At 34.5% G+C, this 14,124-nt stretch overlaps 1 protein-coding gene across 2 annotated transcripts; it reads left to right on the forward strand.

Moving 5' to 3' along the window:
• The first annotated feature begins 4,649 nt into the window (after positions 1-4,649).
• Positions 4,650-7,835, forward strand: LOC107767251 (protein DETOXIFICATION 21-like). Of its 2 annotated transcripts, XM_075248049.1 has the most exons (9): positions 4,650-4,985; positions 5,144-5,407; positions 5,521-6,062; positions 6,178-6,264; positions 6,350-6,406; positions 6,498-6,736; positions 6,825-6,943; positions 7,033-7,119; positions 7,584-7,835. In XM_075248049.1, exons 3-9 carry the CDS (start codon positions 6,055-6,057, stop codon positions 7,656-7,658), a joined length of 672 nt encoding a protein of 223 aa, XP_075104150.1. In that variant the 5' UTR covers positions 4,650-4,985; positions 5,144-5,407; positions 5,521-6,054; the 3' UTR covers positions 7,659-7,835. The 2 variants fall into 2 exon arrangements, with proteins under 2 accessions (XP_075104150.1, XP_075104149.1); XM_075248048.1 differs by lacking the exons at positions 6,178-6,264; positions 6,350-6,406; positions 6,498-6,736; ... (1 more) ...; positions 7,033-7,119; positions 7,584-7,835 and having other exon boundaries at positions 4,849-4,985; positions 5,521-6,056.
• Positions 7,836-14,124: the final 6,289 nt, after the last annotated feature.

The raw sequence follows: 14,124 nt of genomic DNA on the forward strand, positions 1-14,124 counted from the left end.
CCTCAAACTTTTTATAGGATTTCCTTGTTGTTTATAGTATAGTATTCTTACAAAACAATAAAGCCATTGACATCGCATAGTAATATTATTATTTATATTGGTAATGCTTAATTGAAATAAATAAGATGTTAGACATGTATTTGTAACACAATAACTTAGATCTTGAGATTAATAATTTTATTTAGTAATATGAAGATTTGAGTAGATTAATTCAAAGTTCTAAAATATTTTTACTATTAAAAATTAAGTAGTCTTCTTTCTTTTTGTTTGTAAAATTTTTGACTTCTATTTTCTTACAATTTCAATTCAATATTGTCTAAGATAAAATAAAATAATAAAATCTACTGTTAAAATTTAAATTCAGAAACTTAAAGCAAAGATATTAATAGTCTCGCCCTTGAGCCACCCCTGGTTGTTGGTGGGTGGGTCTGTTGCTACATAAGAAGAGAAGTGCTGAGCAATAGCGTAGCTAGAAAATCCGCCAAGAATGTTCAAACTTTAAAAAAGTCAATAATCTTTTTTTGATCCATGAATGGTGTACCAAAATTTTTAAATCAAACTACGCAATATTTAGCTAAACAATAAAATAAAATTAATAGAACTATAATCTTATAAACCAAATCAAAATAACAAAAAGACAACATTAGAAATTTTACTAATAAAAGTAAGTATAAAACCAAAGAAAAAAAAGAGTTGAGAGGATTTGTAGTTTGTAGAGAGCTTTGTTGAAGAAATTTTTGTAGAGCTTGATTTTTAAATTATAAAATTTATTTAAGAAATAATTTTTAGTTAAAAAATTACTTTTAAGATTAGTTGCTTATTTCTACATAAATTTTAAGTTTTAAAAGTTATTTTATTAGGAAATTTTGTAGATTAAAAAAGAATCAAATAGACCGTACATGATGGTCTCTGTTTAGTTTTGACAAACAAAATGAACAGAATTTTGAACCCCTGAACAACACATCACTTTGAACACCCTGAATCATTGGACTGTCTCACTCAACTATACTAAGGGTGTTCAAAATATAATATATAACTATATAAAATAGTATTTAACTTATATACAATATAATTTTTCGACGAATGATGTGGGGTTGACCACCTTTGGCATAAGGTAGCTACACAACTAGTGGTAAGGTTCAGTAAGAGGGATCGGAAAAGTTAAGAATTGAAAATGTAGTGTCCCCCTAAAAATATGAATATGAAAAGAAAATACAATTGACTGAATGGTGGAAACCTATTTTTTCTACTTTTGTAATATTGCTCACCTTTTCTTTCTAGATTCTTTAAAAAAACTTGTGTCTAAAATATTTTATTAGAAAATGGAAAGAAACAGATTCTCCCACCAAGAAGGAAGACTTGGATTGTCGTAATTCTCTATTGCGCACCATCACCATCTCTTGCTAAACTACTTGATTCTTTATTTTTTCTTTTTGAAATTAACTTAAATAGACGGTTCATTCAATAATTTAAATTAAAATTAATCGGTGAGTATATAATATATGTATAATTCATGTATAATTATTATAAAATTTTATATAATTAATGTATATTGACTAGAAAAAATAAACAATGAATCCGTCTAGCTATTTATGCAAAAAAATATTTTTTATTTACTGAAGTAAAGAATAACAAAGGAGGAATAAATAAAAGATACGTACGAAGTTTTTCTTTTGGTGAAAAGAAAGATGGAGTCATTCCCAGAATTTGATTCCTTTTAGTGACCACACAGAAAATATATTTTTTTTCGGGAACAAAAAAAGGGTCAAATAAAGTCAAGACGAGGACGAGAGGATAAAGGCAGCACAATTTCTTTTACAGAGTGGGTTTTTAATTTAATATTACATCTAATTTATATTTTAATAACAGTCACTCCCATTCTTTTGTTATCTTTTTTAATAATTCTACTTTGTTTATGAGTCTGTTCTTTTCTCTCTACACATGCACACTGCTTTTTTTAGCAATAAAAAAACGAGTGCAGCAAAAATCATGTGCTTATCATAAAAGCTAGCCCAAAGGAATATAACAATTAGAAGAATATATTCGGCAAGAAACTAGAAGATATATCGTTTGTGTTGTGCGTAGTGTCTGACTGTTTTCTATGACAAATATTTACATTCTTTGAAATATTATTACTTACGAAATTAAGTTTTATATACTTGACAGTAAAAAATATTTATACAATAAGAACATTTATAGGATTACGGTAAATCTATTAGATAAGCATTAATGACAACCTTGTAAAAATGATAGTAATATATAACTTAACCCGTTACTTATTAGTAGAGCCGTAATATGGGCTTGGCCCGTTGGGCCAGCTCAACCCAGCCTGTAATTTAGCAGGGTTGTGCTAGAATTTTTTGAACCCATTTAAAAACGAGACTTTTAAACCCGGCCCGAGTAAGCCTGTGGACCGTGAGGCTGAGCCGGCCCGTGGGCCTATTAAAAATATTTATTTATAATATATAAAATATAAAAAGTATACTGCCTCTAGCGATGGAAAGTCAGAATTGGATCTTTACTTAGAGGAACTAAAGCTTGAACTTGAAAAATTTTAAGAGATGGATGTTGTCATGTATTGGAAGGACCATTCTAGAAAATATCACGATCTTTCAGTGATGGCGTGTGATGTACTTAGTATTCCTATTACCATTGAAGCATTAGAATCAGCATTTAGCATTGGTGGGCGTGTTCTGACAAAGTACAAAAGTTGTATCCATCATGAAAATGTTTAAACACTTGTTATTACTCGAAATTGGCTGCACGACTTTTCCCAAGCTCAAACGGGTAGTATTTTTTTATGTGAATATGAATATTATTAGTTTTTTAAAATTTAATTATTCTTAATATTTAACTAATTAATATTGCATATGAATCGTAGATGTAAATGAAAGTGAAAATATTAAGACAACCTTGTCACAAGCGGATTGAAATGTGTTTAATGAAGTGATGTGTTGGATATCCTATAATTGTCATGGACGTTTTCTTGAATACTTTGTTTTGAGTTTTGACTTTTAGTGAATGAAATATAGTCTCGTTTTTACTTTTTGTAGTGTTTATTATGATATATTGGAACAATATAAAAAGTTATTAAGTTTTGCGAATTTTTCCAACAAGGTATTTTTTGACTTTTAAATATTTATCTTCTTTTAGATTAGAACTTAAAGAAAAAATATAAAATTATATTTAAAAAATGATGAATCGGCCCGTGGCCCACAAAGCCCATCAAAATGGTGGATTAGCCCAGCCCAACCCAACCCATCAATTACTAAAGCTTAAGTGGGCTGGACTGTGCTAACCCGACCCAGCCCATATTGACAGCTCTACTTATTAGTTGGTATCCACAATGACCTAATTTAAAATAGAAAGAAAAGTTTTTGAGATTCTTAATTTCGTTATGGGATTTACAAATGCGTGATTAAGGTAAGTATGATGTGAGAAAGTACATTTTTAACCCTTTTAGCAGTAGCATGGTTAAACAGTGACATTACAAGTAAATCAGACTAGATTTAACTTGTATATTGTGACACGGTAAAAGTATTTAATTTTACTATTAATGTATTTTAGCCTCTTTTAGTGGAAACTTCTTATTTTTCGGGTTACTAATTCTATATTTTGTGGTTATATGTAATTATTGTACCTTTTAGCTAATCTGATAATATAAAAATATTTTTACACTGTTTGTATATAAAATATTTACTCAACTAGAATTATTTGAATGTATGAGTACTTTGTAAGTCGAGAATAAAAATCTCTGTTTTAAAAGGCATTTCTGGGGCGAGGCGTACCAAAAACGTCCCGGGACGATGGTGTGGGGCGAAAGTCTCAAGAAGCGTACGCCCGGGCGTTCGGGACGCGTTTTTTTAGTAAGGAGTAAGCCCCACAGACTTTTTCAAATTAAAATAAAATTTGTTGAATTAGTCCTTCATATAATACCCAAATTCTCAAAAGTAAGTTTGGTAATTACTCAAAAGGTTTAAAAAGGAACTAAAAAGTATTAAATTTAAAAGTAAAGACCTTTTTTTATTGATTTAAGCCCTAATTCATGGTTTTTCCAAATTTTTATCTTGCCCGCTAGTCTGCTAATATCTCCCAAAAGCAACGAATATTTAATTTGTTTTACAAATACAAAGAGAACTACATTTTTCTTCATAGCAACAAATTCAAAGTTCAAATTGCAGGTTAATCATCCTTTTTGTTCCTCCATATAGAAAACTTTGTTCTTTTAGACTCAAATTACTTGTGCTTGTAAGTAACGTATAATAGATTGTTTTGATTAGTTTTTTTGTGGGGATGGAGCACACATATATATAGTTTTCTTCAATTTTTATGCAATTTTACCTGTTTATAAATATTAATTGGCATTATATTATTTTATAAAATATTAAAAATTAAATACCTATGGGGCTTACGCCCCGCTGAGGCATATGTAAAACGCTCCGTCTTACGCCCACGCCTTTTAAAACACTAATAAAAATGCAGGAACTTCTCACAGTAAAGAAAAAAGCCAACGTTTCATGCATATTTCAACATACATTTTTTAACAATGTAATTTTGATACTGTTCACGTAAAGCACTTTTCTGAGTTCTGCTTTTTCTCTTATAATTCCTCCACTTTTAATCCTAACAAACAAAAAGAACAGAAATCTATGGCTTTTTCAATATCCTGTTCATTTCTTTTTCTTTTTCATTTACCTCATTAGAAGATGCTGCAACTTTAATTAGTCTTCTCTTTATTCATTGAGCTGTTGCGCCAAGTAGGCTAATTACATCTCAATTTCACCAGTACTTAAATCTCATTGATGATCAATGGAGATTCATTCTTGGCTAATTCAAATGTCTACTATATAAAGTTTCAATTTTTTTAAACTCATATTTGAAAGGATTTCAATTTCCATTTACATTGTCAAGGTTGTTTCCAGACACTGGCATATATTACTTGGAAGGATCAAAAGGCAGAGGCTACTAGCAGTGCATACTTACTGGTATTTGACAGATTTATATTAATATGTATTCACTTTATTCATTTAAAAAGTACTCCATTTTGTTTACATTCACTGCTAAATTAAGAATTTGAGTCTGCAAAATAAGGAGTAATTTTCTGCAATCCGATATGTTATTTCAATTCTGCATTATATTGCAGGAAAAAAAAGACTTGGTGAATTAAGAAATGGCAGCTGATATCAGTGAGAAGTTGTTAAGTGATAAGGAAGTGAAGCTCAAGGACAAATTATGGGACGAGACGAAGAAAATGTGGGTGATTGCTGCTCCGGCCATGTTTACAAAATTTTCGACGTTTGGAGTAACTGTTATTAGCCACTCCTTTGTTGGTCATATTGGATCTAATGAACTTGCTGCTTATGCTTTAGTCAGTACTGTCCTCCTCAGATTTGGCAATGGCATTCTGGTATATTCTTCTGTTCCATTTTTCCTCCTTGTCTATTCAAATGTATTTAACAAAAAACATGATTTATTGTAGTGGTAATAGTTATGAACCTTAGATATGATTTGTACTTGCAGTTGGGAATGGCAAGTGGATTAGAAACTTTATGTGGACAATCCTATGGTGCTAAACAATATCATATGCTTGGATTATATCTCCAAAGATCTTGGATTGTATTAACCGTAACCACGACTCTTCTTTTACCACTCTATATCTTCACCACACCGATACTAATAGCTTTAGGCCAGAAAGAAGAGATAGCTAAAGAGGCCGGACTCATTTCTTTATGGTTAATACCAGTGACTTATTCCTTTGTTGCATCATATACATGCCAAATGTTCTTACAAGCACAGAGTAAGAATAAGATTATTACATATTTGGCAGCTTGTACCTTAGCGATCCATGTTTCCCTCTCCTGGCTTTTAACCGTGAAGTTTAAGTTTGGAATTACTGGTGCTATGATATCTACAATTTTGGCATACTGGCTACCTAATGTTGGTCAGCTAATGTTTGTAATATGTGGAGGATGTAAAGAAACTTGGAAAGGTTTTTCATCTTTGGCTTTTTAGGATCTTTGGCCAGTACTCAAACTCTCTTTGTCTTCGGGTGCCATGCTTTGGTGAGACTCATTCGATTACTTTATACGCTCTAAATTTGAATATTTCATGAAATATTGCATATCTAAACCTGAAAAGTTTGAATTTTTTGAGTGTATAATTGGCTTTTTTTGGCAGCCTTGAATTCTGGTACAACAGTATACTAGTTCTTCTTACAGGAAACTTGAAAAATGCTATGGTTCAGATTGATGCTCTTTCTATATGGTAATTTTCTTATATTCCTTTCTCATTTCATTTATACTCCTTTCTCCTATTAAGCAAGCTCAGGTTTTGCATCCCTCTTTTGCAGCCTTAACATCAATGGTTGGGAAATGATGATATCTCTTGGTTTCTTAGCTGCAGCATGGTAATATAATCAAAGTTATTAATCCTCTTAACTTATCTTTAGATTTTTCTTTATTGAGTGTTTCTCTAATTTCATGTTCACAAACTTCAAGTGTACGAGTGTCAAATGAGTTGGGAAGAGGAAGCGCGAAAGCAGCAAAATTTTCAATCTTGATCACAGCAACAACATCATTTGTTATTGGTTTCATTCTATTTCTATTCTTTCTCTTCTTGCGTGGACGTCTAGCTTACTTATTCACGGACAGTCAAGACGTGGCTAAAGAAGTCGAACTATTGTCTCCTCTATTAGCATTTTCCATACTAATGAACAGTGTTCAACCAGTTCTTTCTGGTGAGACTTCATTTCTTTGATTCAAATTCTAATCTAACGAAAAGTATTTTCAAGATTTGTATAAAAGTTTTAAGATTTCTTGATAAAGGTGTTGCTGTTGGAGCTGGTTGGCAAAGTATTGTAGCCTATGTTAACATAGGCTGCTATTATTTGGTTGGAATTCCAGTTGGAGTTGTGCTTGGTTATGTTTTCAAACTGCAAGTTAAAGTGAGTTCTACCATTTCTTTTTCTTCTTTCTTTGTAGAAAAAGTCTTTTTTTGTGTTGTTAATGATTTACCCTTGTGGAAATGTCATAGGGTGTTTGGGTTGGAATGATTTTTGGTACACTGGTCCAGACTATTGTACTACTTATAATCACTTTGAAAACTGATTGGGACAAACAGGTACTATATTTATCATCTTCATTTTATTTTGAGATGTGGATTTATTGACTTTGAACAACAACAACAACAATAACAACTAGTGAATTCTCGCAAGTGAGATCTTGGGAGAGTAGTGTGTAGGCAGACCTTACCTCTACCCCGGAGAGTAGAGAGGTTATTTCCGACAGACTCTCGGCTCAACAAGACGAAAAGAGACAATATATCAGTACCATCAACGAAACCATAAGAATAATAGCAACATCATAAGAACTAGAAAATAGATGAAAAACAATAACAGTAACCAGTGAAAAAGGTCCGGTACTATAAAAAACGGAAGAATAGTGTGAACACAACAATAATCGCTAGCAACCTAAGACAAAATCTTATTAGACTAACCTCACACCCGGTACGAAGTGGAATGCCTTTGAACAATATATAATAGTAATAAAGCAATTTCTCACCCATTATTAAAATATTATCTGCAGGTTTTACTTGCTCAGCAAAGGGTGAAGAGGTGGCTTGTAGAAGCTGAAACTAATGCTGATTCACAAACTGCTTGAAGTTGAAAAATTCCTCTGCTTTTTTAATCATGTAATTTCATTGGATTACAATAATGAGATGAACCTTTGGAGAGATGTAAATCAGTAACTTGAAGTGTAGTAGTATGAGCGGAATGAGGATGTTGGAAACAACAGCAACTCTTAAATCTTAATTTGCTATGACTAAATATTGTGTCACTTGATAGTCGTCGCCAGGGGTGTTCGTCGGTTGGTACAGTACGGTATTTAAATATTTCGGTTCGGTATTTAATTTCTTAAAATGCTATACCAATACCATACCTAATTATATTCGGTATAGTTCAATTTTTCTACTTTCGGTTCGGTTTATTCGGTACTGTAAATTCGATTTGTTCGGTTTCAATATTAAATAGTGCATAAAGTCATAAACTGTAATATTCTTAATTAAAGTACTCACAAATATAAAAATAATAATATTCTAAGCTCACATAACTATTGACAAGTATCAACTATTAGAGAAAAAAGGTACATAAAGGAATAAATTTAGGGTGTGTCCAATTTTTCCATGTTTGGTTGGCTTAAATATTTTGGAAAATATTTTCCTTATAAACTCATTTTACTCCAATTGGAGGAAAATATTTTCCTTATCAAGAGAAGGGAAAATATTTTCCAAAACTCCTTCTCAACCTTCCCCACCCTCACCCACTCACCCCACACCCTCACACCCACCCACCTAACTTCACCCCCTCTCTTCAAAAAAGTTTTTTTTTATTAGAAAATTTCAGTTTTTTTTCCGTCACCACCCACACTACAACCCCCGCAAAAATAAAATTTACTATTTTTTTTTGTAATTTCAAATTTCTGCACCCCCACCCCACCCCATCCCACCCCTCCTCCCCCGGGATTTTTTTTTTATATATATATTTTCAGTTTTAGTTTTTTCATCTTTCGGTTTACAGGTTCAAAATTTTATAAGTTTTAAACTTATGAGTTTGGAGGTTTATGTGTTTGGAAGTTTATGGGTTTAGAAATTATAAAGTTTACGGGTTTGAAATTTTGCACTTTCGAAAGTTTAGCGGTTCAGAAATTTATGAAATTTGTAGGTTCGAAAGGTTGTTGGTTCGAAAATTTATGACTTCATGTTTATTGTGTCTAAATTATTTATGAATACTCTTGAGAAATTATTTTCCTTACTTTGCGTATCAAACACCGAAAAATGAATAAGATTACTACTTGTTTTCTAAGAAAATATACGGAAAATATTTTTCGTTATACCAAACACACCCTTAATCAATGAAAATATTTTGTTACTTATTTCGAGCTAATTGCTGAAGTTAGAGAATACAACAAGAACTAATCCAACTGACTCTCTCTAGGAAATGTTTCTATGTGGGCATAAGTTAGCATAACCTACGCCATCCGTGGGAAGGAGAGCTTAAATTCCTACGGAGAATGTGAGAATGGCGCAGGAACAAGTACAGAAAATACGCAGCCAGCAACAACGACATGAAAATCAAGCACAAGAGACGAAAAACAGTAACCCAGAAGCATCGGAGAAAGGGAAAGAGGTGAATGAAGAACATGTATAGGAAGTGGAAACTCCCAAATTATAGAGGAATGACTTGCAATCCAAGCATCCAATAGCAATGAGAAGAAGTCATGGGCGGAAGAAGTTGAAGCAGAAGCAATTGAATTATTTATACTCCTTTCTCCTAGTGAATTCCCACAAGTGGGGTGTAGTGTGTACGAAATCCTTATCCTTACCCCGGAGAGTGGAGAGGTTGTTTTCAATATACCCTCTGCTCAAGAAGACGAAAAAAAATAATATATCAGTACTATCAACAGAAACCATAGGAATAATAGCAACATCATAAGAACTAGAAAATAGATGAAAAATAATAACAATAACCAGTAAAAAGGCCTGGTACTATGAGAAACGGAAGAATAGTGTGAACACAATAATAATCGCTAGCAGCCTAAAACAAAATTTTGTTAGACTAGCCTCGCACCCAGTACGAAGTAGAATGCCTTTGAACAATATATAATAATAATAAAGCAATTTCTCACCCATTATTAAAATATTGTCGGCAGGTTTTACTTGCTCAGCAAAGAGTGAAGAGGTTGCTTGTAGAAGCTGAAACTAATGCTGATTCACAAACTGTTTGAAGTTGAAAAATTCCTCTGCTTTTTTAATCATGTAATTTCATTGGATTATAATAATGAGATGAACCTTTAAAGAGATGTAAATCAGTAACTTGAAGTTTAGTAGTATGAGAGGATGTTGGAAACAATAGCAACTCTTAAATCTTAATTTGCTATGATTAAATACTGTGTCATACTACATTGGATTAAATCCTATGCATGCAGGGTACTATTGATTAAGAATGTTCTTTTCTCCATTCAAGTTTTTTGGTCACAAGTGTTTGTATTGCCGAAAAAGTAATAAAACTCATTGAAGCTACATGTAGAAAATTTCTATGGACCAGAGACGTAGAGTTGACTAAGAAGGCATTGCTTGCTTGGGAGAAGATATGCTACCCTAAAGTTGCTGGTTGTTTAAATATCTTGGATATTACTGTATGGAATAGGGCATCAGTTAGCAAGCTATTGTGGAATTTTTGTTGCAAAAATGACAAGATGTGGGTAAAATGGGTATACTTATATTACATAAATGAGCAGCAAATATGGAAGATTATGCCCACACAAGTATCATGGGTGGTACAGAAGATTCTGAAGATCAGAAGTTATGTCCAAAAAGCTGGGATAATGGAGGCCGATCTAAGGAACATGACACAGTTCTCTATAAAGAAGATGTATATGCTTATGAGAGGAGACTTCCCTAAAGTGCAATGGAGGAAGATTGTCTACAATAGTCTTGGTTCTGAAAAATAGATCTTTATTCTTAGGCTTGCAGCTCATGGAAAACTAGCTACAAAGGATAGATTGATGAAGTGGGGTGTTATAAGTGACCAAGAGTGGCCATTGTGCTTAACTCAGAATGAGAGCATAAATCACCTATTCTTCCAATGTGATATGTCAACTCAAGTGCGGTGTAAACTATTAAAATGGCAGGGGATTAACAGAGCCACCATGCCTTGGCTAGAGGAGCTGAAATGGGCAGAAGACTATGCTAGAGGAAGAAGCGCAATTGCAAAAATTTATCGAATGACACCGGCAGCAGGTGTGTATCACTTGTGGATAGAGAGGAATCAAAGAGTATTTCAAGTTAAGCAAACAGATCCAAAAACTATTGTCAGGAGGATTATTCAGGAGATTTTTTATAGAGGATCCATGAGGAGTAGACTAAAAGTAACACTTACAAAGCTCAATTTTTATCCTGTGCAGAAGGAGCTTGGTAGTTTCAGGTGGTTAGTAGTACTTGATGTCATAGTTGGTTAGTTGGTTAGTTGCTTTGCTGCGGTATAACGACCCGGCCGGTTGTTTTAAGAGTTAGAGCCCCGAACCCCTATTAACTGCTTTCCCCATATCTATTTCTGTTATTGTGATCTGCCGGGATGATTGGTTTTGAGTTTCGGAGTGTTTTGGGACACTTATTCCCTAAATAAGAACTTAAATCTTAGTATTTAGACCGTAGTCGAAACTGTGTGAAGACGATCCCGGAATAGAATTTTCGTCGGTTCCGTTAGTTCCGTTAGGTGATTTTAGACTTAGGGGCATGTCTGGATTGTGTTTTGGAAGTCTATAGCTTATTTAGGCTTGAATTGGCGAAAGTCGAATTTTTAGAGTTTTGGACCGGTAGTGAAAATTTTGATATCGGGGTCAGAATTCAATTCCGGAAGTTGGAGTAGGTCCGTAATGTTTAATATAACTTATGTACAAAATTTGGGGTCAATTGGACGTGGTTTGGTTGGTTTCAGCATCGGTTGTCGAATTTAGAAGTTTCAAGTTCTTTGAGTTTGAATCCGAGGGTAATTTAGTGTTTTGATATTATTTTTAGTGATTCGAAGATTCGACTAAGCTTGAATGATGTTTTAGGAATAGTTGGTATATTTGGTTGAGGTCACGAAGGCCTCGGGTGTGTTTAGAATGGTTACCGGATGAAATTAACTGTTGAAAACAGTGCTGGTGTTCAGGTATTGGTATCTGAAACCGCGACGGAATTTCGCGGGGGCGGAAAAGTTCTGCGGTCAGTGGAATACTTTTCGCGGCCGCGGTGAAAATTTCGCTGACCGCAGAGTAAGGTTCGCGGCCGCGGTGGGAATTCCGCTGACCGCTGTGAGGCGTTCGCGGGGGCGGTGAGTTTTTCGCGGTCAGCGAAATTGGAATCCGAGGAGTGTACTATAAATACGAGATTCAGGGTTTTATTTTCATATTTTGACCTAGAGAGCTCGGGTTTTGACAATGTTTTGAGGGATTTTCAAGAAAACCAACGGGGTAAGTGATTCTAATTTAGTTTTGGCTAAAATACATGATTATATCACTAATTTCATCATTTGATTCGTACTTTGGGGTGGAAAATTGGAGAAAATAGCTGAAACTTCATAAAATGGGTTTTGAGAGTTGAATGTCGATTCGAAGTCGGATTTTGATAAATTTGGTATGGTTGGACTCGTGAGTGAATGGGTATTCGCAATTTATAATTTTTACCCGATTCCGAGACGTGGACCCGGGGAGACTTTTTGGGCATTTTTCCTAATTTCACGTTTTAGCTTCGAATTAATTAGTTAAATTAGTTACTTATAGTTATATTTACATTATGCAATTGATTTGAATAGATTCGGTCCATTTGGAGTCGGATACTCATGGCAAGAACGTGATATCAAGTTGAATTGAGCTTGACTCGAGGTAAGTAACTTGCCTAACTTTGTGTGGGGGAAAGGGGAGGGGAATCCCCTTAAGATTTGAAACTATTGTGATATGTGAGCGCCGTATACGTGAGGTGACGAGTACGTACATGGGCTAGTTGTGGTAAAACCCGATTTTCTTACTGAGCAACAACATGTTTTCCTGTTATTTTAAGTTATACCATTTTGATGAGTACAAATCTATTTTCATTCTTAATTGAGTTATTCCTATATGTGTAGCTATCATGTTTAGTCTAATACAACATGTCTACGTGTCTTAATATTTTATGTGAATTCTGTGCAGCATGCTTAGTGAATTTCCTGCTCCTCCCCGACTGATACCTAGCCTAAATTGTAAGAATTTCGTGATGTAGTTGTATTTCTACCGTTCGCGCTGCATATTTACTTTGGGACTACGGAACGGTATTCCGAGAGATCCCTCTGTCTTGCATATTTAAATTGGGACTATGGACTATTCCGGGAGATCCCCTTGTACTGCATATTTAAATTGGGACTACGGACGTATTTGGGAGATCCCCTTGTACTACATATTTACTTTGGGACTACGGACGTATTCTGGAAGATCCCCTTGTACTGCATATTTAAATTGAGACTACGGACGTAATTCGGGAGATCCCCGTGTACTGCATATTTACTTTGGGACTACAGACGTATTACGGGAGATCCCCATTGTACTACATATTCATTCGGGACTATGGGACGGTATCCCGGATGATTCCACATTGTGTATAGCTTATTCTGAGCTGAGGGTTCCCTTGATTGTTAAAATTTTGAAAATTTTCTTTAACTGTTTACCGTAAAACTTACTTATATATTTTACTGTTTAATTTATTATATTTATTTCGGTAGTGCCTTGACCTGACCTCGTCACTACTCGACCGAAGTTAGGCTTGGCACTTACTGGGTACCATTATAGTGTACTCATACTACTCTCTGCACATATTTTTCGTGTGCAGATCTAGGTGCACCTTATCAGCTGTACTATCAGTGAGTCGGGACAGCTTTGGAGACTTCAAGGTATATTTTCCGCATCCGCAGACCTCGGAGTCCCCTTCTACTCTTTCTCATGTCCATTATTTTCTGTATCTTCCTTGTTAGATTCTGATGTATAGAGACACTAGCCTTTTCCTTCTGTAGCTTGTGATTCACGATGTTACGGATTTTGGGGATTGTTGTGTATTTTTGAATAGTTGGTTAAATTTATATTTTTATTTTATTAATCCGCAAGGTGTTAGGCTTACCTAGTTGTAGAGACTAGGTGTCGCCGTGACATCACACAGAGGGGAAATTGGGTCATGACAAGTTGGTATCAGAGCTCTAGGTTCATAGGTGTCGTGAGTCATAAATCGGTTTAGTAGAGTCTCGCTGATCGATACAGAGACGTCTGTAATTATCTTCGGGAGGCTATGGAACTGTTAGAAAAATTTCACTATTTGATTCCTTGTCGTGCAAAAATTGTTGACTTCAAAAAAAAATAATTTCTAAATTTATGTATTCTGTTCTCTCACAGATGGTGATGACACGTACAAGCGGATCTGACGAATAGGCACCCACGCCCCACTGCTAGAGCCGCGAGAGGCCGGGGCTGGGGTAGAGGCCGAGGATGTCCACGTGGTGCAGACATAGCACTCGCACGAGCTGCTACAGAGGAGCCCCAAGTAGCTCCAGCTGGAGGGCTAAAC

This window comes from Nicotiana tabacum, chromosome 24, assembly GCF_000715075.1.
Source record: "Nicotiana tabacum cultivar K326 chromosome 24, ASM71507v2, whole genome shotgun sequence".
NCBI lineage: Eukaryota > Viridiplantae > Streptophyta > Magnoliopsida > Solanales > Solanaceae > Nicotiana > Nicotiana tabacum.